General features: G+C 33.8%; 1 protein-coding gene across 2 annotated transcripts in view; it reads right to left on the bottom strand.

The window, feature by feature from the left end:
• LOC139495212 (uncharacterized) overlaps positions 1–24,444 on the bottom strand; it is a 231,371-nt gene that overhangs the window by 2,759 nt on the left and 204,168 nt on the right. The window contains exon 1 of one of the 2 annotated variants that reach the window (XM_071283432.1): positions 670–1,085. The exons of the other annotated variant lie outside the window; for it this stretch is intronic. Within the exon in view, the coding sequence (XP_071139533.1) occupies positions 670–1,084 (415 nt within the window). The 5' untranslated portion in view covers position 1,085. Of the gene's footprint in view, positions 1–669; positions 1,086–24,444 lie in introns of those variants that run through there. 2 annotated transcript variants of the gene reach the window in all.

Genomic DNA, 24,444 nt, shown 5'->3' with positions numbered 1-24,444 from the left:
TGCTACTATCCAATTAATTCTAAAAGTAGATATACAGTATCAAAAGTAAAGCAGAACTCTTTATACTTATCACATTTCGAATGATTTTAAATACAAGAATGCGACTATCCAATTAATTCTAAACTCTAAAGGAGATATAGGCTATTAAAAATATCACGTTCTACATAATGTGAATCATTTAAATGAATAGAAAACTTTTTCAATGACGACACAGTAAAAGGATAAGAAATTATATTCTATATAATCAGTTCATACCCGTACTGACATCTCACATAGATGATATAACCGGTAATATCTGATTACACAACTTACTTTAACCCGTACTGACATCTCATATAGACATCTAACCAGCGGTATGTCTTATAACACAACTAGTTATACCCACAACTAACTAAGATTTAATCATTATTTGCATGATTCAGTTCGTTTTCGTCATTTGTGAATATCAGTTTATACTTCGTTTTAAAATACCGTTGAAAATTCAAAATCTGATTTGAGAGAACGTCAATATTGCCATTTGAAAAGGAATTGTTTAGTTAAATAAATGTTCCTTGGGGTTTGGTATTTTTGTTTTTTTTCCTTTTTATTAATTCTATTTATCAAAAAAGCATATATAATAAAAAAAAATAATATCTTCCCCTGTTTTATATTCTATAATTAGATACTTACGCAAAACAGCTATCATATCTCCAAATTTAATGTACAAAAACAACCAGATTTCGCTATTAATGTCCACGGTCTTTGTTCCATTATAAGATTCAAAATTTATACAATCCTTTCCGTCTTTTGTATCTGAAACTATGTTAACGGCTCCTAGTCTTTTATGTACTTTAACTTCCGTTGCAACAATAATGTCACTTGTTAATGCTTTTCTCATGTTCGTTACCGACGCCGGATCACGTTTTATTATTCCAACATACGCATGTCCGGTTCCAGTTAAATCCAATTTTAGTTTAGAATTATGTCGTAATGGCTGACTAGAAAATGCAATTCCACCTGAATATTTGTGATTCCATGAAGCTTTTTGTTTTTCATCAGAAAGTTCTATATTTTCTCCGCAATGGTGTGAGAAATGGACATCCATTTTTTCTAAAATATAAAATATTTGTTAAATAGAAATAAATCAAGCTACAAACAACTTACATGTAGATTGGTTTTTGTTTTTGTGTTCACTTTACAAAATTACAGCTGTTTAAAAATGTTTTGGTGTTGTTTTTTGTGTGTTCTTTTGTAACAATCAGAATTAGCTGATCTTGTCTTCTCAGTTTTCGTTAAACTACCATTCATGCAGCGGCATTCGTAAATATATCTTCCGAAACAAATTTTTTTGTTGTTGCAATTTAACGTATTCGTGAACCAAAAGAAAACAAAAGAAGAATCATTTTCAGATGTTAGGTTTGTACATAAAAGGTTTTTTGGAAGTCAACCTGCAATCCAACTCCCGAAGCAAGGTTATCGGCTCCCCGGACCGAAGTCCTGCGGTTGAATTTGACTGACGAGTTTATGGCGGAGCTTCGGTCCTTGCTAGGAAGTTGCCTGTAATTATGTCAACCTTAAAATTAGTACTTATTAAAGTGTTTTTTTTTAATTCCCCAATAAAAATTGGAAATAAAACTTAAATTTTTTTTTACTTAAAAATAGAGAAGGTTTTTTGCATGATTTTACACCAACATTTTGGTCATTCTGATTGAATGGTCCAACTAGGCGTCAGTTTAGAGGAACAATGAAATTGAGAGGGAAGGAAGTAAAATTTATAAATGGTTCCATTGCCTGTAAAATAAAACAAAATGTCATATAAGACTAAAAAGAAAGATTATTTAAGCGCATCTCACAATGACGACATTTTTCTGTTGACCGTCATGATTATGGAGTAATTTTTAAAACGATTCCGGTCAAGTTAGATTAACTCGGACTGCTGAGTGTTTAACGATGAGTCAGTGCATATCACTTTATCACGGATATCAAATGAAACTCAACAGATACAAATTTACGGGTCGGGGGTATCGATGACCCCCTCCCTTTACAAATCCTGGACCCGCAACTAATCAACAGTTCGAAAAAAACAAACACCAAAGGTTGATGCATAAAATCACAACATACTCTTTGAATGTGGTTTGGTTAACATCCTTTCACACACAAAAAATAACCTTTGTTTTCATAACTCCATTCAAATACTTATACTGACATAAAGATATACAATATTGCATTTATATTCTTACACGCCCACAAAAAAATGTTTGTTAAATGTCATTGTGCATATTAAATACCTTTAGTTTCCTTTATTATTATTTTAAACACTTCAAATGTTTTACCTGCATTTTGTTATAATAAGATATTTGACAAATCTATTTTTCCCGGTACAAGGTGGGAGTTTAAATAGAAACCCTACACTGGGGAAATACCTATACACGTTTTTATTTCTATTTTTAGACAAAAGTGCAACTACTGTGTAGGAATTGAGCTTAGTAATATAACTACGTTAAATCTAGGTGTTTTTTTTCAACTATTGATAATACTCATATGTAACTTAAGAAGGTGTGGGTATCAGTCAAAAAGTAGGACTACAACATCATCAATGGTTTTCTGGGACAGACTCCTTTTAACGGCATTTTCAGCTCATTTCATCAATAAAAACTGACCGCTTTAATATATATATAGCAATAGTGCTAAAAGTTGCGTTAAACACCAATGAATCTATCAATTGATCGATCAGTCAAACAATCATGAGGTTAGATGCATAATGTTTAGTTGTTCGTGGCTTTGAACTAGCTCTCAGTTAACTGCAAGTACTTTCAGGTCAGTTCCTAGTGTCTTTTTTTGTTGGGATGTTCAAGTACCCGGCCACGTCCGTGTATTTTGTCCATCTGATGAGTTTAGCCTTTCTCAACTGATTTTTATAGTGCGTTCTTATATTGTACTGTTATACCACTGTCCAAGGTAAGGGGAGGGTTGGAATCCCGCTAACATGTTAAAGCCCGCCACATTATGTATGTATGTGCCTGTTCCAAGTCAAGTGCATGTAATTCAGTGGTTGACGTTTGTTTACAATGTATGTGTTACATACATGTATTTGTTTTTGTCATTTTTTAAATATAAATCAGGCCGCTAGTCTTCTCGTTTGAATTGTTTTACATTGTCATTTCGGAGTCTTTTATTAATAGCTGACTATGCGGTATGAGCTTTGATCATTGTTGAAAGCCGTACGATGACCTATAGTTGTTAATGTCTATGTCATTTTGGTCACTTATGGAAAGTTGTCTCATTGGAAATCATACCACATCTTTTTTTTTTTATATCATCAATCAAATAGAAATTAAACCTTATTAAGTTTATTTCCTTTAACATTTTTTTAGTTTCAACTATTTCTAAAAGCATGTTATCGTGTGCCTTAAGCTATTTGCAGCGATAACTAACAAGGGGTCAAGCCTCAAGTCAAGTCGGGGTCTAGCCACAAGTCAAGGCCGGGGTATAGCCTCAAGTCAAGTCGGGGTCTAAACACAAGTCAAGGCCGGGGTCTAGCCTCAAGTCAAGTCGGGGTCTAGCCACAAGTCAAGGCCGGGGTCTAGCCACAAGTCAAGGCCGGGGTCTAGCCACAAGTCAAGGCCGGGGTCTAGCCACAAGTCAAGGTCCGGATCTAGCCACAAGTCAAGGCCGGGGTCTAGCCACAAGTCAAGGCCGGGGTCTAGCCACAAGTCAAGGCCGGGGTCTAGCCACAAGTCAAGTCGGGGTCTAACCACAAGTCAAGGCCGGGGTCTAGCCACAAGTCAAGGCCGGGGTCTAGCCACAAGTCAAGGTCGGGGTCTAGCCACAAGTCAAGGCCGGGGTCTAGCCACAAGTCAAGGTCGGGATCTAGCCACAAGTCAAGGTCGGGTAAACATATTTTGTAGACTCAGGCTAGGTTACATGTATTTATGATACATTGTACATGAGTTTGTGGTTGAAATTCTGAATGCTGCTCTACCAGTTCGACAGTTTTAAGACCATCAGTTGAGGCTTACTCAGTGTGTAATATAATCGAGCGATCTCTGTTTCCTCTCCATAGAGCATGGAAGGGTTGTTTTCGATTGCATTTAGTAAACATGGGCCTTTTATAGCTGACTATGCGGTATGGGCTTTTGATCATTGTTGAAGGCCGTACGGTGACCTATAGTCTTTAATTTCTGTTTCATGTTGGTCTCTTGTGGAGAGTTGTCTCATTGTCAATCATACCACATCTTCTTTTATTGTATGAGTTGATACTTAAGTTTCATCATAAGGAATTTTAAAATATGGCCGTGTTTACCCCTCAAAATTTTCTATGAGTACAGAGAAACTTTTTTTCCCAGTCTGCAGATGATAGCAAAATAAACAAACACCTGAGTTTCATTTGATACAGTCCACTCATTTACACAGTTTAATTCACCTATTGTCTGAAGATGCAAATCGTCCATCTATTGTCCATTTAAATCAATACTACTCACAACATGTATTATATGAGAGGAGATTCTCAAACCTCTTTCCCGACTTAGTTTATTTTGGCACATTCTGCAGGAACGAAAAAAACTGGAAAGCAAAATCTAGTAAAGTTTATGATTTTCTAAAACAAAAAATGCAGTAACAATTTATATATCTTGTTCCTGCTATCCTTAAAACTTTTGCAGGTGAATAGGTTTGTCTGTACTCAGAGTAAAATTTGTGGTGCAAAAACGTCCAATTTGCCTACATTTTATGATGAACCTTAAGCATTGTGCAAGAGATTAATCGAGCAATCACCGTTTCCATCTCCGCAGATCATCGAACACATATGTGCAAGGGGTGGGGTGAGGAGGATTGACACAGCCATGATTTCCTATTAAATCAATTAAAGATAGAGAGCCATATTTCTTGCACGTAATCGACACCCTTGTAGATTTCGAAAAAGAGCAGGCAGCACTCACACCCTCAACGTGGAAAGGAATAAATATAAGTTGCAAAACTTGTTTCCCAATCAACTATAAATAAATACAATGTATGTTTAAATTAAAAAAAAATCAACTAATGAGACAAAACTATCCACCAAAGATCAAATGATGTGGATGTAAGCAATCATATAGGCAACCGTACGATATTCGACAATTAAGGACAATCCATACCGTATAGTCGGCTATAAAAGGCCCCAAAATGAAAAAAAAATATGAAACAATTCGTTGACAAGGATGAGAAAACTAACGGCCTGATATATAACACAACAATTTAAGAAAAACAAATACAGATATATTAATCCAACGACAAACACTGACCCAGAGGCTCCTGGCTTGAGACTGGCACACGTCGAAGACTATTTTAAATAGTTATTAATAAATTGATCTTATTTTACCTTTACTGAGCTGTTAAAAGTCCTTCATTTTATAAACAAGTTAAGAAAGTATACACTTACATATATGATAATAAAATATTTCGTGGTTGGCTTGATATAACAATAAACTATTTCATGGTTGGCTTAATACACTTGGTTTACCTTAGAACAGACCGCTATTTTACATCGATTATTTTTTACAATAGTTCATTAAATTCTTTGTGGTAATAAGCTGATCTCATTATGATACCCTGTCACGGATATTCTGACATTTCCGCTCTTTTTAATTATTTAAATAATTGGAAAGTATTTTTTTTTTAATCATTTGAATTCTAAACAGTCATAATGTATTTTTTTCTCCGAAATATATATCCTGTATTTAATCATTTTAGGCCAGGCTAACGAATTACTACGTGACTGTATGTGTATTTCAATTATATTGTATACTTATTGTTTAAAAGATTATATATGACAATGCATATTTAAATATGTTATTTTTTCAAATACGTTTAAGTGTATTGCCCATTTTCCTTTATTATTTTTCCAGCACTCAAAGCCGGAAAGCATGGACAGAACCATCGTTATTCTGTTGGATAAATGACAATCAACAAGCACCAATTGCAAGCTTAAGTTCTTTATCTGGTTTTGAAATTCTATTATTCTATTCTGTTTTTATTTTATTTAGAACTTCAGAAAAAGAACGAATTGGTTATTATAAGATTAGGGAAAATAGCGCAAAATTTAAGAGAACAGAATTGTTTAACTGGTTAGAATGATTTTCATTTATGCAATCGCCTGCTTTTTCCTGGTCTCGAACCTTGGACGGCCGTTTTACAAGGCAGCGCGTTAATCGACTGAGCTAAAAATAAAAGTACTTAATACATGTATTTAGCTCAACCACTTACGGCGGCCTAAGTATCTACTAATAACTTATTAAGAGAAGCAATCCCGTCATACTTCAACACTTCCTGCCTCATTCCAAATCTCAATATACATGGAGGGGGGGGGGGGGGGGGGGGGCGTCCTGGTCCCGAAATCCCTAAAAACCATGATCAATCCCGAAATCCCAAGCTGAAAAACATCCGATCCCGACGTCCCGAAAAAGGTCCTGTCCCCCTATTACATGGTTTATGAAGTAAGGAATCTAATTTTAATTTTAGAACAACCCCATATCCTATCAGACTCTTGACAACAAGGCTAACTCAAATTCGCGTATGTTAGAAGGGAGATAAAAGGCATAAAGCTAAGCTCCCTCTGTTTCGTATCTTACGTTTGACTGTCCCTTTGGTATCTTTGGTCCCTCTTTTACGTATGCATATATTTTAATAATATTTACATGTTTACGTCACGTGATGAGATGATCCAATACACTGACGTGATATCGATTTGATTATGTTTACATTTACTAGATATTCAATTTTTATCAGCTCTCCAAAAATTTATTGTGTCATTTCGATGTAAAACTATTATCCTCCTATCTGTAAAGACTTATAGTATCATTACAATGTAAATATTTATCAGTTTGTCTTCAATCCTTTAAGTATGTCATACATGTATTATGACGCGAAGAGGATTGTCATGTAGAATATTTGTGGAGAATGTACCCCTTAATTTATATTCGAATGCAAACTAAATGACACGTGGTTTGGATAGAGCTATAATTATAGATTATCGTTGATTATCTCAACGAGATTGTTTTTCTCGCTTGAGCTGGTACAGTGAAAGTGAGAAAAGCAATCGAGTTGAGATGACCAATGATAATCTTTTTATCGCTATTTTACCTATGACAACGTTGTCAATTTCAATATAATTTCGTTAGCAACGCCACGTGGCCTCCTTAGTTTCTAGCGATAATTTTTTCATCTCAAGCAAGAAGCATGATATGAAAATTATCCCCAAAAAAGTATCAAATGAAAAATGCACAAAATAGCGATAATCATAAGTCTCAACGATCCCTTAAATTAAAGACATTCGATACTTTCAACTTAGTGAGGGCCTCATGGGGGTTTTTGATTATGTGATTACTTGGCCGTTTTTTTAATGATTATTTGATTATTAAGCCAAATATTTCATGATTATTTGATTACCTAGGACTGTATTTTTAGTTTATGCTTATTTGATTACTAAAGATAAGCAAATATTTAATGATTATGTGATTATATTGGCAAAAAAATGGTGATTATGTGATAACTAGGACCCCCCCCCCCCCCCATGAGGGGCCTCACTTAGCTAAAGATGAAGATGTTTCATATATTTGAATGGCTCAGTTTAACTTTACTGGCACGAGCAGGCAGACAAAAAGATAAACGAATGGAATAAAACATGTTTGTAAGCTCTCAATTCTTCCTTCCCTAACTTTGGACTTTCAAGGAGGTTTTTTAACGACCTTAACTAACTACGAGAGTTATAGCAGGTTAAAAATTAGAACCAGATCGTTGCTAAGCACATAAAATAAAATTAATAAAACGTATCAAAAGACGAATTGAAATAAAAGTTGCATAGATCATGGACTTGGCGTCTATGCTTGCTTATTTGTATTTGTCAACAATTTTTACCCATCCTCCTTTTGTTTAAGTTAAATTGTTGCTTCACTATTGATTGCATGTCGAATAGATTAGAACACCAATTGCAAACTTTGATTATTTTAAGATGCAACAAATGTCAGAAAATAATAATGATTATGCAATAACAAAACCTAAGTTGATGTAAGAGTACTTTAACAGCCATTCTTAAATCATTGCCAGATGTAAGTTTTGCTCAATGTCCAGTGGCAAATGTTTAATGAATATTCACTGTCAGTCAATTTTTAAAACAAATGATAAAAGGTTATATATCACTTGTTCAATTAACAATTTTACTATCAATATTACAATCAATGCTTTTTTAATATGAATTAGAAGATGAGGTATGAGTGCCAATGAGACAACTCTCCACAAGAGAACAATCATGTTACAGAAAAAAACTATTATAGGTCACCGTTATTATTTCATGTAGATAATGGAATATATTTTGCAGATTTTGTGTCCCAATCTAGCTAAAATCTTTACGATTTCTTGTACAAAAGAATGATAAAGTAAATGTATGCATACACAGTGAAACCTGACTGTCTAAAGCGAATCCTGCATAAACCGAAAACCTGTATAAACCAAACATGTGCTTAAGCACAATCATTTCAAATTATTTTAAAGTGCATTGTGAACCTGATTAAACCGAACATCGGCCAAAGCCGATCAAAATCTTTAGTCCAGAAGTGGTTCGGTTTAAACAGGTTTAACTGTATAATGAAGAATTAGTTTGATTCTGACAAGTAATTCATTGCATGATCTTCTATCATGATGTATCGACAATGTATACAAAATTTGAGGGTGTGAACGTGGATTAAAAAAATACAGAACAAAGGTGAAAAATAAAAGGAATAGAGAAAAATGGCCAAACCAAGTAAAAAAAAGAGGGAATTTAGGTGCTAAATAAAAAAAAATAGAGAATAAAGGGTTCAAAATATAAAGAAGATAGAATAATGAGCAAAAAGTAAAAAGAATAGAGAAACAAAAAGAAAAACATAAAATACAAATATGAAGGAACCTCCATACAAATCCTCAAATCTTGTAATTCATATACGGTACTTTTGATCGATTGTTTAAAAACAATGTTAAAGGTAAGGAAAAAAAAGAAGCATAACGAACTATTATAATATATGTGGGTCACATTTTCATGTCTATATTTTTTGTGTACTTGTATCAAAATAAAATTATTGAAACATCTTACCTTTATTTCTTTCGCATCTATATTTTAATGATCACATTCATTAGAAACAATTTGGTCCGCCATTTTAAACTAGATGTTAAATCTAATTTACAGATTGAATTAATTTTATTATCCTTTTACAGGTCTTTAAATTTGGAACATACAGATTTGACTACTAACCGAATACACACTGAGAGTGTTTATTTATATTATCGACCTATTTCTTGTTGATTTACCTGTGTTGGTCTCAAGTATTGTTATTTGTATAACTTTATTATATTTTATATAGTACCCTGTCATGACAATAATTGATAATCTGATACAAAGCGTTTAAATATACCGTTATCTGGTTACAGTACGTCGCCCTTTGAACGAATCACTTCAAAGGTTAGGGCGAAAAGGAATAAAAATTCTATCGATCGAAATTGAAAGGGTGTGAGGGTGAGATCTCGAAAAACAATTTAAAACACGAAAACAATCATGCTAATTCAAAGTCAAGAGCTTTTATATCGTTCGTCTGATATTATATCTACATTTTGTAGTAATTGACATTTGAATATGTTTAAAAACATTTTTATTGTCACAACAATATCGATAAAAGAACCATTTATTCTCAAAAAAGAAGGACGAAAGAAAGATAACAGAGGGACATTCAAACTCATAGATCGAGAACAAACTGACAACGCCATGGCTAAATAGAAAAATACAAACAGACAAAAGTACACACGACACAACATAGAAAACTAAAGACTAAGCAACACGAGCCCCATCAAAAACTGTGGGTGATTTCAAGACTCAGATTTGGACATTTTTCGACATGTATGTACACCTGGTGGTCATAATTAATATTTTACCCAGTACTCGGAGTACAAGATTCGTGTTTGTAATATCAAATCCAACATTTTGATAGGTAAAGTTCTATAAAAGGTGCATTCACACGATACGATTTTCCATTCGATTTTCATTCGATTTTTACCTGTGCACCTGCTTTCTACTAAAGTCGTATCGTGTGAACACTAAAATCTGAAGTCGAATGTCAAGTCGAAACGTCGTTTTGAAATCGAAACGTACGCTATTTCCATTCGACGTTTTGACTGGAATCGGACCGTGTGAACGCCAAATCGACTAAATTTATCAGTCGATTGAAAAAATCAAGCTTATATATTTAATCGACAATATTCCGATTTTCGCATCATTCTAAACGTTTTAATTCGTAAAGGAAACATATACCCCGTTCACACTATGCATTTTTAAACCGGGTTCGACCCGAATTAATTAATCCGGATTAAATTCCAATAGTGTGAACACGTCAAACTGGGGCGAACCCGGATTAAAATAACCCCTCATCTGAGGTGGAGTTAATGTGGGGCGAACCCGGATTAGTTACCCCACATTCTAGTGTGAACGCAAAGTGGAGTTAATGTGGGGTTGTTGCCATAGCGTTACGTGACGTTTTCTGCCGTCTGTCATTGTCAATACAGAATATAGACATGGATGCCGAACAAAATTCTTCAAATAAGAGAGGTTTAACTTGGAGTGACCAGGAGACGAAGGCTTTACTTTCAACGTGGGGAGAAGGGAAAATTCAGTCAGAATTGGACAATTCAACAAGAAACACCCATGTATTTTCTTCAATTATAAGAACAATGGGTGCATGGCTTGGGGTATCTTCGTACGGCACCGGAATGTAGACAGAGAATTAAAACTCTTAAAAGAAACTACTTTAATGCAAAGAACAGCAACAAATTGAGTGGAAATGGCAGAACAACTTGTAGATATTATGACGAACTTGAGGACATTTTAGGAGGGCGCCCGGCAGTAACCCCACCGAAAGTTAAGGACTCTTCTGAAAACCACAGCTCGAGAACTGAAAACTCTTCGGTTGCTGGTACCATTGTCACCGAACATGCAGAAGAACTGCTAGTGGATGGCTGTTGAAAAATGTCCATATCACCATCTTCATCTTCTGGCTCACTGCATTCAACAGAAGAGTTTTCAGTTCTCCATCCAAATAATATAATTTATAAAAGTAAACCATTATAGGTCAATGTAAGGCCTTCAACTCAGAGCCTTGGCTCACACCGAATAACAAGCTATACAGGCCCCAAAATTAATTTACTAGTGTAAAACCATTAAAACGGGGGAAAAGGGTTATGAAATGACCATTGTACAGCAATTTAGACCAGATAACAAATAACCATTTCTACAAACCAATTCATAAAACAACAAATTTTAAATATATAGGTAAAAAAGCAAGAGACATCCAATATAAACAGTTTACCTACAAGTAGATTGAATGGTTACTTTTTATTTCAGAAAACAGATGAAAGAAAGAGAAAAGACCAGAATGACCCTGAATGTAGAAAAAAACAGGGAAGTAAGTATAAAGCAAACAGGCCCTTTATTATACTATTACATACAACGAATATACATATATAGGAAAATGTGGTATGAGTGCCAATGAGACAACTCTCCATCCAAATAACAATTTATAAACGTAAACCATTATAGGTCAATGTATGCTTAGTCCATGTAGTTTACCATTGATAGTACCATTAGTTGAAAATAAGAAATGAAAAGACTCATATTTAGACTCAGAAACAGGTTCCAGTACACAAAAAGTGTATTTTTTTTTTAAAGAAAATAAGAAAATGTGGTATGATTTATAACATAAACATAACCTCAGTGCTACTGGAGATGTGCAAATTAGATCTCATCAATAAAATGCTTGAGACCAAATAATTGTAAAATCCAAAATCTGATACAAATGTTATTTTAAAAGCTGAATACACACAACATAGCAAGATAGTGACCTTGACGTCATTGTTATGGTTCATTGGCTAAATGTTATTTCTTGAATTTCATGTTGATTTTTTTTTATTGTTGAGCTTGCGACTTTTGTCTCAGAAAGCTTGACATAGGGATAGTGATCCGCCGGTGGCGGCGACGTTAGCTAAATTCTTAAAAGCTTTATATTTTAGAAGGTGGAAGACCTGGATGCTTCATTCTTTGTATATGGATGCCTCAGAAGTTAAGAAGTTTCCGTCAGTCACATGTCCAATGTCCTTGACCTCATTTTCATGGTTCAGTGCTTACTCGAAAAAAAAAAGTAAAGGTTTTTTGTAATGTTAAATTCTCTCTTATTTTAAGTAATAGGATAACTATATTTGGTATGTGCCTACCTTGCAAGGTCCTAATGCCCGTCAGACAGTTTTCACTTGACCTCAACCTCATTTCATGGATCAGTGAACAAGGTAAAGTTTTGGTGGTCAAGTCCATATCTCAGATACTATAAGCAATAGGTCTAGTATATTTGGTGTATGAAAGGACTGTAAGGTGTACATGTCCAACTGGCAGGTGTCATCTGAACTTGACCTCATTTTCATGGTTCAGTGGTTATACTTAAATTTTTGTGTTTTGGTCTGTTTTTCTTATACTGAATGCAATAGGTCAAATATATTTGGTGTATGGAATGATTGTAAGGTGAACTTGTCTGTCTGGAAGATGTCATTTGTCCTTGACCTCATTTTCATGGTTCATTGGTCAATGTTAAGTCTTCATGGTTTGGTCTGTTTTTCTAATACTATAAGCAATAAGGTCAGCTATATTTGGTGTATGGAATGATTGTAAGGTGTACATGTCTGTCTGGCCTGGTTTATCAGACCAGGACCCCATTTTCATGGATCATTGATAATTTTAAGTTTATGTGATACTTGTAGTAAAACTTTTATCTTTAGGACTATCAACATAAAATCAATCATGGTTAGTAAAACAGGCGAGACATTTCAGCGGGGGCACTCTTGTTAATTAAAGAATTAAAAATACTTAAAAAATATTAAATTTGTGAAAGAAAAACATACATGTTCGCAATTGCCTGTTGTTTTGGTAACATGCAAAAAAATTTCAATATGCTATTAAATTCATGGATTAGTTCTAAAATATGAAATTTTCAATTTGATTTTTAACAGTAACATTTATAATTTTATAGCCTCTGGGAAAAGCAGAAAAAATGATGAGAGTCTTATGGCTATGTTAAAAGAACAGCAAAATGAGTTTTTATCAGATGAATCAAAGAGATGGGAGGAAGAAAAGGCTCGAGAGGACAGAATGAGAAAAGAGGACAAGGAACATGAGCTGAAACTATTTTCTATAATTGCTTCAATTATTAAAGGACAGCCATCATCCCAAATTACATCAGGTCATGCATCATCAGTATCGTCATTCCTTTCTTCGTCATTCCAGGATTCAACATTACATTCTGCATCAACATCATCAACATACCACAGACCAACCTCAAATGTTAATCATGCTTCTTTTCTTCCAGAAGCATCATGCAGTAATATGAGCTTCTTGAGGATGCTAAATAATGAAGACTGTTTTTAGCTGTTAATTTTAATTTATACCAAGTTTATGTTTTTTTTTTCAATTAATATATTTTAATTTTAACTTTAAATTTTAAGATCTAGATGAAAGAACATTTATTTATGTTTGTGAAAAGAAATATTGTTGTTCCTTTAAATTTCTATGTACAAAATCGTACTCCAAACTTTCATGACAACCAGATGCACAGACTCAGAACTTATGGTGGTACCCAACACTTTCACTAAAATTAATTTGGCTCGTTTAATTTTCATAAAATTTTGTCAAAGTAAATCATTTAACAAAAATAAAAAATAATTTTTTTTTTTGATACTTTGTCAATGAAATACTACTATGTAGACAGTACAGGAATCTGCGTGAACAAAATATATAGTCCGGCCGATCGGTGAAAAAATTGCTCAAATAATGAGGAAAGCACCAATTTTTGCATGATGGTACATTTTTGTGTACTGAGCAATATTAGCTATGGACCCATCCTCAAAATTCAATATGGCGGCCTATTTCAAGATGGCTGCCGTACGTTCTAAAATATTTTCCAGTATTGCACAAACCACAGTGGATTTGGTGCTGGGTGCACAAAAATCAACATATTTGAATGACTTGGTGTACTTAGCAAGATTTTGTTTTGTTCTATTTTTGAAATACAAAATGGCGGCTATTTTCAAAATGGCCGCCTTGAAAAATAAGCAAATATTCATTATTGAGAATTGACCTGAATATAAGCATTTTATTGATGTATAGTGTCATTTGGTATCTGTCCCAGTTCTGTCCTTTCTGATTTTGCCTTGCTTGTCATTTCATACACAAAGTAGTAGCTTTCATAAAAAGCTGCAGTAGTAGCTTTCATTAAAAGCTGCACTATTTGTTGTCTTGGGTCACACATAAAAGCTGTAATTTGGGATTTATCTGCCTTAAGATATTATTCAGTGCCTATCTTATCTCTTGGTCGCAATATTTTGCAATTTGAGACATTAAACTGAATTGAGAATCAGATAAACACATATCAGTGAAATGACAGGAATTGAGGACAACAAGGACAAGAACATTGAAATGGAAGAAACTAAATCACTTGGTGATATTGAGAAACACACAGCTGAAGACGCTTTAACAGAGGACAGCTCAGAAATGATTATTAAACAATTGTACCAAGAATATTTAACAGATAGAAAATCAAATGCTAAAAGAACAGTTGATATTTACCGCAATATAAAACAGAGCGAAGCGCGAATATATAAAATATGTGTTGGTCTCATTACGTTTCAAGCTGAACAGAAAGTGGCAATGAATATCAATAACAAACAGGTGAAAGCAATATCTCAGCAACTTCAGCAGTCTGAAGACAGGATAGACCACAAGGCTAGTAATAATTGCTTGGCGGAATTGATGGTCAGACCAATAAGATATTCAATGTTGTGGTGAGACGAATGGACAAGCTGACAACAACTGAGGAAGGAGACACAGTTCTATTTCAAAGTGCATTTGAACAGCAGGGTACCTTCCAACAACTGGCATCTGTTGTGAATGAATCAGTGGACAATCGAAATAAAGAAGTTAATATTTACTGCAATGGACATATCATCTAAGACAAAATTTGACCTTAGCCAGTACAACGCAAGTTTACCAAAAGTACACATCAAAATCCATGCCGTGGGTCTTTCCACAATTGTAGTTCGCATGAACCATAAACCGTGCCAACTCTGTTGAAGGTGTCTTCGCCTTAAGTCAAAAGTCCTATGTCAGGGCCCTTGGCCCTGCATGAGACAGTTCAAATTATTCAAGAACAATCTCCATTTAAGAACATACTATAAACCTCTAGTACTAATCAAGGATACCAGCAAAAGGCTATGTGTCTTCTTACGCACACTAACCATCTACTATGAGTCAATAATATTTGGTTTAGATCAGCACACCATTACAGAAACAATTAGCTGCAAATGAATTCTATCAAGTTTCTCCAATGTTGAATGCAGTGCCTACTTACGGTATCATCCCCGTCGAGTCAATGGCAAATCCCACATTTATCACTCCAATTATGACAACCTCGTCCGCTTCTGGAGCTCTAATATGCTTCCCATAACATCAAGTTGGCTCTATTGACCGATCCAGGAAAGGGCAGAGGAAAGAAAAAGAGTGTGACAACACCTCTTCTTCAGACTCTTCACTGGAGAGAGAATATACCATGTGGCAAGAAAATCTTTGAGCAAGGGACCGGAGCCGAAGCCCACAGCTGCCACAAATTTAAAAACTCAATTGAAGAGGATCCATCTCTTGGGAGGCGCTCATTTACCAATTTGAACGAACTGCCGGTAGATGACAATGGGAAATCAGGAAAAATGTGTGTAGGCCCCAGATTGCCAGGCCGATGTTGGCTTTGAGTACGTTCGCATGGTAAACACAGATGATGATTCAAACGCCTTAAAAAGCATTCATTTGGAGCATTTTTCAGCAAGGAAGACGATCAAACCAGATTGCAACCAAAACATTCCGTCGAGAATGTAAAGACAAAGAATCTTTAAGGCATGTAATAGAGAGGAACCTAGAAACATTCAACAAGGCGTTTAAACACGTGAAAACCTCAAAAGCAAACCAGATGGCGATATATGGATAAAAAAGTGCCAATTATGACCATCGACCACCGTTAAAGAAAATATGAGCAGTCCTTTGGATTATGAGTTGCATAACCTCACACTGGATTGGCCGATCAATATAATCTCGGTTCTTCTGATAAAAAAATCATGGAAGATCACCAGTTCAATGGAAGATCACCTGATCAATAAAAACGTGGAAGATCTATTGAGCAATACAATCGCGGTAAATCGGCAGATAGAAGTACATCCAAGCTTAATGCCTATCGATCAGTAACACCCCCACTAAGCTAGAGATCATATAGTCCCTAAAGACAACGGTTAGCATCTCCACGGACAAACTCCAGAAATCCCGAATATTTCAGACAACGGTCACTTTCACCAGGATACGGAGCAAATCAAAGTGTAACCTCAACAATGGAGCAAAGGGTCGGACCAGTAGGACAACACAGATTCCAAAGTCTATTGGCAATGAAACATCATCTTATCACACAATCGAACAGAGGCCCACTGCCTCGTCCAATATTGTCATCAGACGAACCATTTGAAAGAGCTTAGTAGTACGAGGTACTACACATGACCAGAATGTGAGCATGATTGTGGACACTGCTGCAATGATAACATTAGTAAATGAGAAATTAATTCCGGTAGAAAATTGAGATTTGGAGAACGTAACGCTATGTGGTGAGGTTAACAGCTTGTTATTGAGAAGATTATAAGGAACGACTCTCGACATTAATAGAGTAAACATACAATGGGATATATGCAAAGAGCCTTTAACAGACGATGTTATACTATGTTAGTTATTTTGGACACACTGATCGCAGTGATAAACCTGAGTAGTCCCACAATAACCATTAACAATAAAGAGATAAATGCGTCATTTGTTAATAGTGGAAACGAGATTTTAACTCAGCTAGTTTGCATAAAACGAACCATCACAGTTCCACCAAATTCAAACATGACTGTTACCATTAAGACTAATAAAAGTGCTGACCAGGAGTGCATTTTAGGACCATGCTCACTGAAATGTTGCAAATTGGTTACGTACGTAGTTGGAAAAGGAAATAGTTGCCCCTTAACCATTTTAAATGATGGCAATCGTATAATCCGCCTGAAGAAAGGTACACCTATTGATTACATAGAATAATTTGACGATGTAGTGGGTACGGCAGATGCAAACGCGATAAGTGACGTAAGACGTGGCATTGAAGAGACACGAGACAAGGTGCCCTCGGCACTGCCTCAAAGTTCAGATGAGTTACCTACTATTCCATCACATTTATCCGACCTATATTAACGTCAATCGACTCGTTTCAACCTATTTCATTCCAACCATTAAAACTGAAAGCGTTTAAAGAACAATTACAATAACCAGTAACATTATGATATTGATTAACATTTTGAATTTCACTATTTGTTTTTGTATATGCAGCTATATTTGCAATTATGTGTTATAGAAATACCCAAATTATTTGTTTTATACTTTTGAATTAATTGATAACAAATTCAAGAACATGAAGTCCATTTTTAAAGAATCATTACTTTAATTTCCGAAATTATATAGAATACTTTTAGGACAATCTTGAATTTTATACCGTTTTTCCACCATCTTGAAAATAGCAGCCATATTGGATTTTTCAAAGTGGGTCCATAGCTGAAATCAAAGGATATATAACCAAGAACTACTATGCAAAGTTTCATGCTTTCCTCATCAAGTGAGCAATTCTGCTCTATATCTGCACCAATCGGCCGGACTAATAGTAAACATTCAACGCTAAACATTTGATTCTTTTATATATTTTTTTTCATGCAAATATAATAATAAGAAGATGTGGTATGATAGTAAATGAGACAACTCTCCACAAAAAACCAAATGACACAGTCGTTAACTACAGGTCACATTACAGCCTTCAACAATTATCAAATCCCGAACCAAAATGTCAGCTTTAATAGGCCCAAAATTTCAAATGTAAAACAACTAAATGAAAATGTGTACATTTTCGAAATCACTATTTGTATTTGTATGCCCTACTCTGGGGCATTATGTTTTTCGGTCTGTGCGTCCGGTCGTTCGTCCGTATGGCCGTCCATTTTCCGTTTGTCCCGCTTCAGGTAAAAGTTTTTGGTCAAAGTAGTTTTTGACCCAAATTTCACGATCCTCTGAACACAGAAAATGACAGTGCGAGCGGGGCATCTATGTACTATAGATACATTCTTATTGTTCTTAATTTAAGGTGGTATGGGTGTCTTCCTCCATCTTGGATTGTAAAAAACAGAGAACCAAAGGTCCATATTTTCTATCAAGTTAGCAAAATATGATGCAGGAACGCAGATTATTTATAAGAATATAACTTACAAATATTAATATTTTTGCAAATGTTGATTAGTTTTGGTTGCTTTTAATTTTTTTTTAAATTGGCATTTCAAGGGGAGGTAACTCTAAAACTGCATTTTTCTGAAGGATTCTACCTGAAATTTTCCTATTTTGTATTTTAGTAGGAAAAAAGGTACGGTGAACCAATCTGTTCTTCTAATATTCTCAAAGCTTTGTCTGAAAGCTATCTTTTCCTAAAGTATTTAACAATTCTATCATTTGGTTTAATTTCTAATCACAAAATGGTGTTTTTTTCCTGTATAATCCATACAAAATGTGTCATTTTGTCACGTCCTGTAGCTTGAGAAAATGCACGGTGGCCTATCATTTTTATTATATTTTTCAACATATAACAATAGATACTACGTTTTGGCAAAGTATGAACAAATTTTATAATTTTTTTTTACTCCCATACCACCTTAATCAGAATTTAACGTCATTCTCACCATGTAATTGTCATGGTTATATATAACTTCTCATTTCAATTGTTTTTCAATCTATTTTCATACGCACATTTACTGTAAGTATTATGTTAAATTATACCGTTGTCCTTCCGTCCGTCTTCAACCTGTCTGACAATTATTTGAGAAACGCTATAACCAATTTTCATAAAAGAGGGACGAGTCAAACTCATAAATCTAAAATAAACTGACAACACCATGGCTAAAAATGAAAAAGACAAACAGACAAACAATAGTACACATGACACAACATCGAAAACTAAAGAATCATAAATTATAAACAACAAGAACCCCACCAAAAACTAGGCGTCTCAGGTGCTCCGGAAGGGTAAGCAGATCTTGCTCCACATGTGGCATGCGTCGTGTTGCTTATGTGATAACAAATCCGATAAATAGTCTAATTTGGTAGGTCACATTCATGAAAGGGAAGGAAATTGTAGTTACGACGTAAGGAACATATGTTGTGACGGGGATTTTATGGTTTTTGTTGTAATGTTAACTTCAAATGGAGGTCACTTGTTACGATGTTGGTATTATGGTTGTCTTTGGTGGTTTCTAAATTGAAAGACATGGTGTTGTTTTGCCTCCTCTCGTTTGCTCAGTTCTCTTACGGTTCTTGTAGGTAGAATGATGTCTGGACATCTGGGGACTACATGTCGTTGTTATGGACTGGCTTGGCAGCGAGGGTGGGACTCGCGCCTTCTTACCCTTTTTAATGAAATAAATAAGACAACTCAATTTGCTGGTAGGAACAAGGATTGTATTGTGCGGGCAGTAGACTTATATTTGCTTTTATAGTCACTATTCATTACCTGACATTCTTGTTCCCCAGACAAGATTGAGCTTCTTTTGCAAACGATTGAATTGTTGCCAAAACATTTATCGCTTCATAATATGCAAAATGTATTTATTTGTTTTTGAAAAGCGTTAGGATTATTATTTCTAAAATTAAATAGAATAATATTTTTGGAATAATTTCAATTTCTGATCTTAATTAGTATCTTGTATACGTCAATCTTTGTATCTCAGTTTTTTGATTGGTCATCAATAACATTCTCGTGTGTCTTTAATGTTTTACTGAATATTCATGATTCTGAGAATATGGTTATAACCTTGGATGTAATGTCAATTCGACATACATCTGTGTCCGACGATCTAATAATCTTCTAAACGCGTGCCAAATAACTAATGAGGTTCTTGACTTGTACTATTTTTGCTTATCTTGCATCTTACATAATGTATGTTTCTCTTATGATTGATGAACTCTTTTCTTTGTATTTTCTTCTTGTTATATTTTCTGATGCCAATAAGTTATTTGACATTTATATTCTTTTTAACTGACTTAATAAATTAGAAATATATAATTTTTGTTTTTATAAGCTCTATTTTATTTCAATTTTTAATTATTTCTAAAAGTGTCCTAAATCCTTTCATAACATTACCCCCTTGTTAAGTTTGAAATCTCCTGATTTCATTTTTAACCGGATTTTTGTGACAAAAATGTCGGTTATTGATTTGGGGATGTACGGCGGGCGGCCGGGCGGGCGGCCGGGCGGTTGGGCGGGCGGTTGGGCGGGCGGGCGGGCGGCAATCAAATGTTGTCCGTGCATTAACTCATGAACCGTTCAACCAAAGCTTTTAAAATTTTAATATGTTATTCCTGACAACTATACTAAGGTCAAGTTCAATAATGGCGATTTTGACTTTTACCGTTCAGGAGTTATGGTTCTTGAAAGATTGAAAAATGGAGTTGTCCTTGCATTTACGCATGAACTGTTCTAGCAAAGCTTCCCAAATTTTAATATGTTGTTACTAATGAAAGAATGGAGGTCAAGTTCAATAATGACGAATTTGACTTTTACCGTTCAGGAGTTATGGTTCTTGAAAGATTGAAAAATGGAGTTTCCCGTCGTGTCCGTGCATTTATGCATGAACTGTTCTACCAAAGCTTCCGAAATTTTAAGATGCTGTTAGCCAAACAATTGAATTCATCTCAATTGCATTCCACTGCATTTGCTACGTGATATTTATTGAATGTGTTCATCTACAAATGATAAATCGTGCATTTATGTTTCATTTATTCAATAATTCAATTTTCTCGTTTAAATATACTTTGCTTGTTATTACATAAAATAATTCATGGAAATTATACACCAGATGTATGTCGTGTTAAATGTCACCCTGTTTTAAGAAAAGAATAATTACTTTATGCCGAGAAATCTGCCTTTCTTCGTACAAATGCTAACATTCGTCTGAAATTTCCCACAATGCAACTCGTTGATATAAGACAATATCGCTCGTTGATATAAGAAAAGTTTTTATCGAATCGCTTCTTCCATAGACTGATGAGGTAAACAATTGTAACGGCCGGATTCAATTGAAGTTTAAATGTTATGGGAGTATTTGGTCTCGTAAAAGTAGATCGCTCAGCAGGTTGATCAAAAATATGCTTTTTGTCAAAATGGGTGTCAAAACAGACCTCGGCAAAGAGCAAATTCAACATTACATGACATTGATGAATGAATTTTAATGGTAAAATCAGATCGCCCAGCAGAGCCGGTTATGTAATTTGATTAAGACTTGTTTTGTAAAAGAAAATATTTTATATTTTGCTCTTTTTTCGAGCGTTTTTGAAAATAATGTTGCTGGTAGACTATTCATGAAATGAAACCCCCCCTGAAATATGATGTCATCATTATGGAACTGTTTCAAAAGATATGAAAATGATCCAAATAATTTTAAAGTTCACTGGTTCAATTGTTTTGAATATCTTATCAATTAAGTATATATATGTTACAGTAAATAGGTGAAATTAGGAATTACATGTAATTACTAAAATTTAGGAATTACAGGTAATTCCCGATGCACTTAGTTAATACAAGTAATTCCTTAAACGGCCCAGTTATTACCAGTAATTACTAATTTTAAAATGAATTATTACACCTATTTACTGACTGTTAAAACAATGTTGTATTATGATCAGATGATCAAAAGTTATATGGTAATACTAACTAGAAGATCAGTTAGTACGTTTAAAATATTGAATAGTTGATTTGTATTAAAAATATCTTGAATAAATATGGACTTTCAAATATTTGGTTAAATCAGAGTAACTTTAGTTTTAATCCAAAATGGTTAAAGATGAGCATTAAACAGAGAATTTTTTACCAATTTCAGCAGACATGGAAATCAGAAATGGAAAATTCTCCCAAAGCATTATGTTTTAACTTTTTTTTAAATTTAGAATATTTAGACTTATTAACTTATAAAGATAAGATAACGTTATGTAGGTTAAGAACTGGAATGAACTGTTATGTGCATTAGCTTCCAGATATAAAAAATATATATATTTTTTTATGCCCCACCTACGATAGTAGAGGGGCATTATGTTTTCTGGTCTGTGCCTCCGTTCGTTCATCCGTTCGTTCGTTCATCCGTTCGTTCGTTCGTTCGTCCGACTTCAGGTTAAAGTTTTTGGTCAAGGTAGTTTTTGATGAAGTTAGAGTCACAACTACTTGAAACTTAGTACACATGCTCCCTATGATATGATCTTTCTAATTTTAATTCCAAATTAAAGTTTTGGTCCCAATTTCACGGTCCACTGAACATGGAAAATTATAGTGCGAGTGGGGCATCCGTGTACTATGGACACATTCTTGTTTTATTGTTAAATCATTAATAAAAATGATATAGTGAAATTATAATTCACTGTTAGCAGCCAATCTGGTTCTATTTTGTTAAATTAGCTGCGAAACAAGGTTGATGAGTTGTGCACTTGCTAGTGAATATTTGGACCTCATTGAATACGTATTCATGTGACCTTCAATTCAACCCCTAGCTGGAGATGGGTTATCGATGTATTAAGCTATTACAATTGTAAGAGTTTTGCAGAACAAATAGTCTCGCCTACTTTTGTTGTTAATCGCAGGCTCAAAAAAATGAGGAAAAAATATTGAAATTTTCCTCTAGATACTATCTTTTGATTTAAGTACTATAAGAAGCTTCTGTCAAAATTTGGGTAGAAATCCAGGATATTTGGAGAAAGTTATTTTAAAGTTTTAAACTACAGTACATGATTGAGATTTTAGTTTAACAAAATTATGAAAATCAATTTTGGATTGATATCATTGTCTTGCATATATAAATGCATATAGTGACGTAGTTACAAGACCTATAAAACAACCATTTTCCAGATTCAATTCACAAACACTAAAGAGTATGCACTTTTGATGTGCCTTATATTCCTACATCCTTAAGTAAGCTCCCTTAAAATCCCTACCCTTTACTTTCTTATTTGGATGTTTGGTATCTTGAATTATGTTTTTCATTTTAAAACAAAAACATCAAGTTAGTAAATAGCTGTAAAAATGACAAAAAAAACCAGTAATTACCAGTAATCCCTGAAACAACTAGTAAATACATGTATTTACTAAATTGGCTAGTAATTACAGGTATTTACTGAAATGTTTAGTAATTACGTGTAATTCTTAATTTCACCTATTTACTGTAACATATATATACTTTTGTAATTACTTTTCTGAATTCGACAATTGGCCAGTTCTATTTGAAATACATTTAAATCAAGGTAAGTTTTATAAAGATGATCTGTTGAAAAAATACCCAATGGATGATTTTTTTCACTGGTTAATATGGCAAGCTGTTTTTCTATTTAATCTAACTTCAAGATATCTCATAAACTTTATAAGATATCTTTTATAATAGTTCATTAGATATTTGATATAGTTTGAAAGATATCTTATAAATGTTTATTAGATATCTTTCAAAATCTTATATAGTTCACGAGATATCTGATGGTTGTTACCTTATATAAAGTATATTTGTAAGATATCTTATATAAAGTATATTTGTAAGATATCTTGTATAAAGTATATTTGTAAGATATCTTATATAAAGTATATGTAAGATATATATTTTGAAATCTATATTAGATCATGTAGATATCTTCTATATTATATAAGATATCTATTTTATATAAGATATCTTATGAAAAATATTATTTATGATATCTTATATATTATAAGAAATATTATTAGAGATATCGTATATAAATTATAAGATATTTCATATAATTTTTTTAACATGATATCCAATAAATCATATAAGGTATCTTATACAAAACATATTTATAAGATATTTCATATCTTTAAGATATATTAAATAAATTTTATATATTATATGAGATATCTTATATATTACATAAGATATATTATATATTATGAGATAATTTGAAATTATGAGATAATTTGAAATTCGAATAAATAGCTAAACGGCTTGCCATAGGTTTATGTTAGCTGGTACTTGTGGTATATATATGTTTTTGTAATATCCCTCGTTTACCAAAGTTAAGATGATAGTGCATCATATGCAATGATATTCATGTAATACAACTTCCCTGGTCTGAATCCAGTAATTTCTTCAATCAGTGTACAGGTGAAATTAACTTTCATTTTCCGTTTTTACAGGAAAATGATATTATTTCGTCTTAGATTGTATTCATAAAAATTCCCAATTGGGATAAAAATTCCCAATTTGATATTCAAGGGACCCATTTGAAAACACCTG

This window comes from Mytilus edulis, chromosome 11, assembly GCF_963676685.1.
Source record: "Mytilus edulis chromosome 11, xbMytEdul2.2, whole genome shotgun sequence".
Classification (NCBI taxonomy): Eukaryota; Metazoa; Mollusca; class Bivalvia; order Mytilida; family Mytilidae; genus Mytilus; species Mytilus edulis.
Note: the sequence above shows the minus strand (reverse complement) of the source record. Positions and strands in the feature narration are given on the sequence as shown.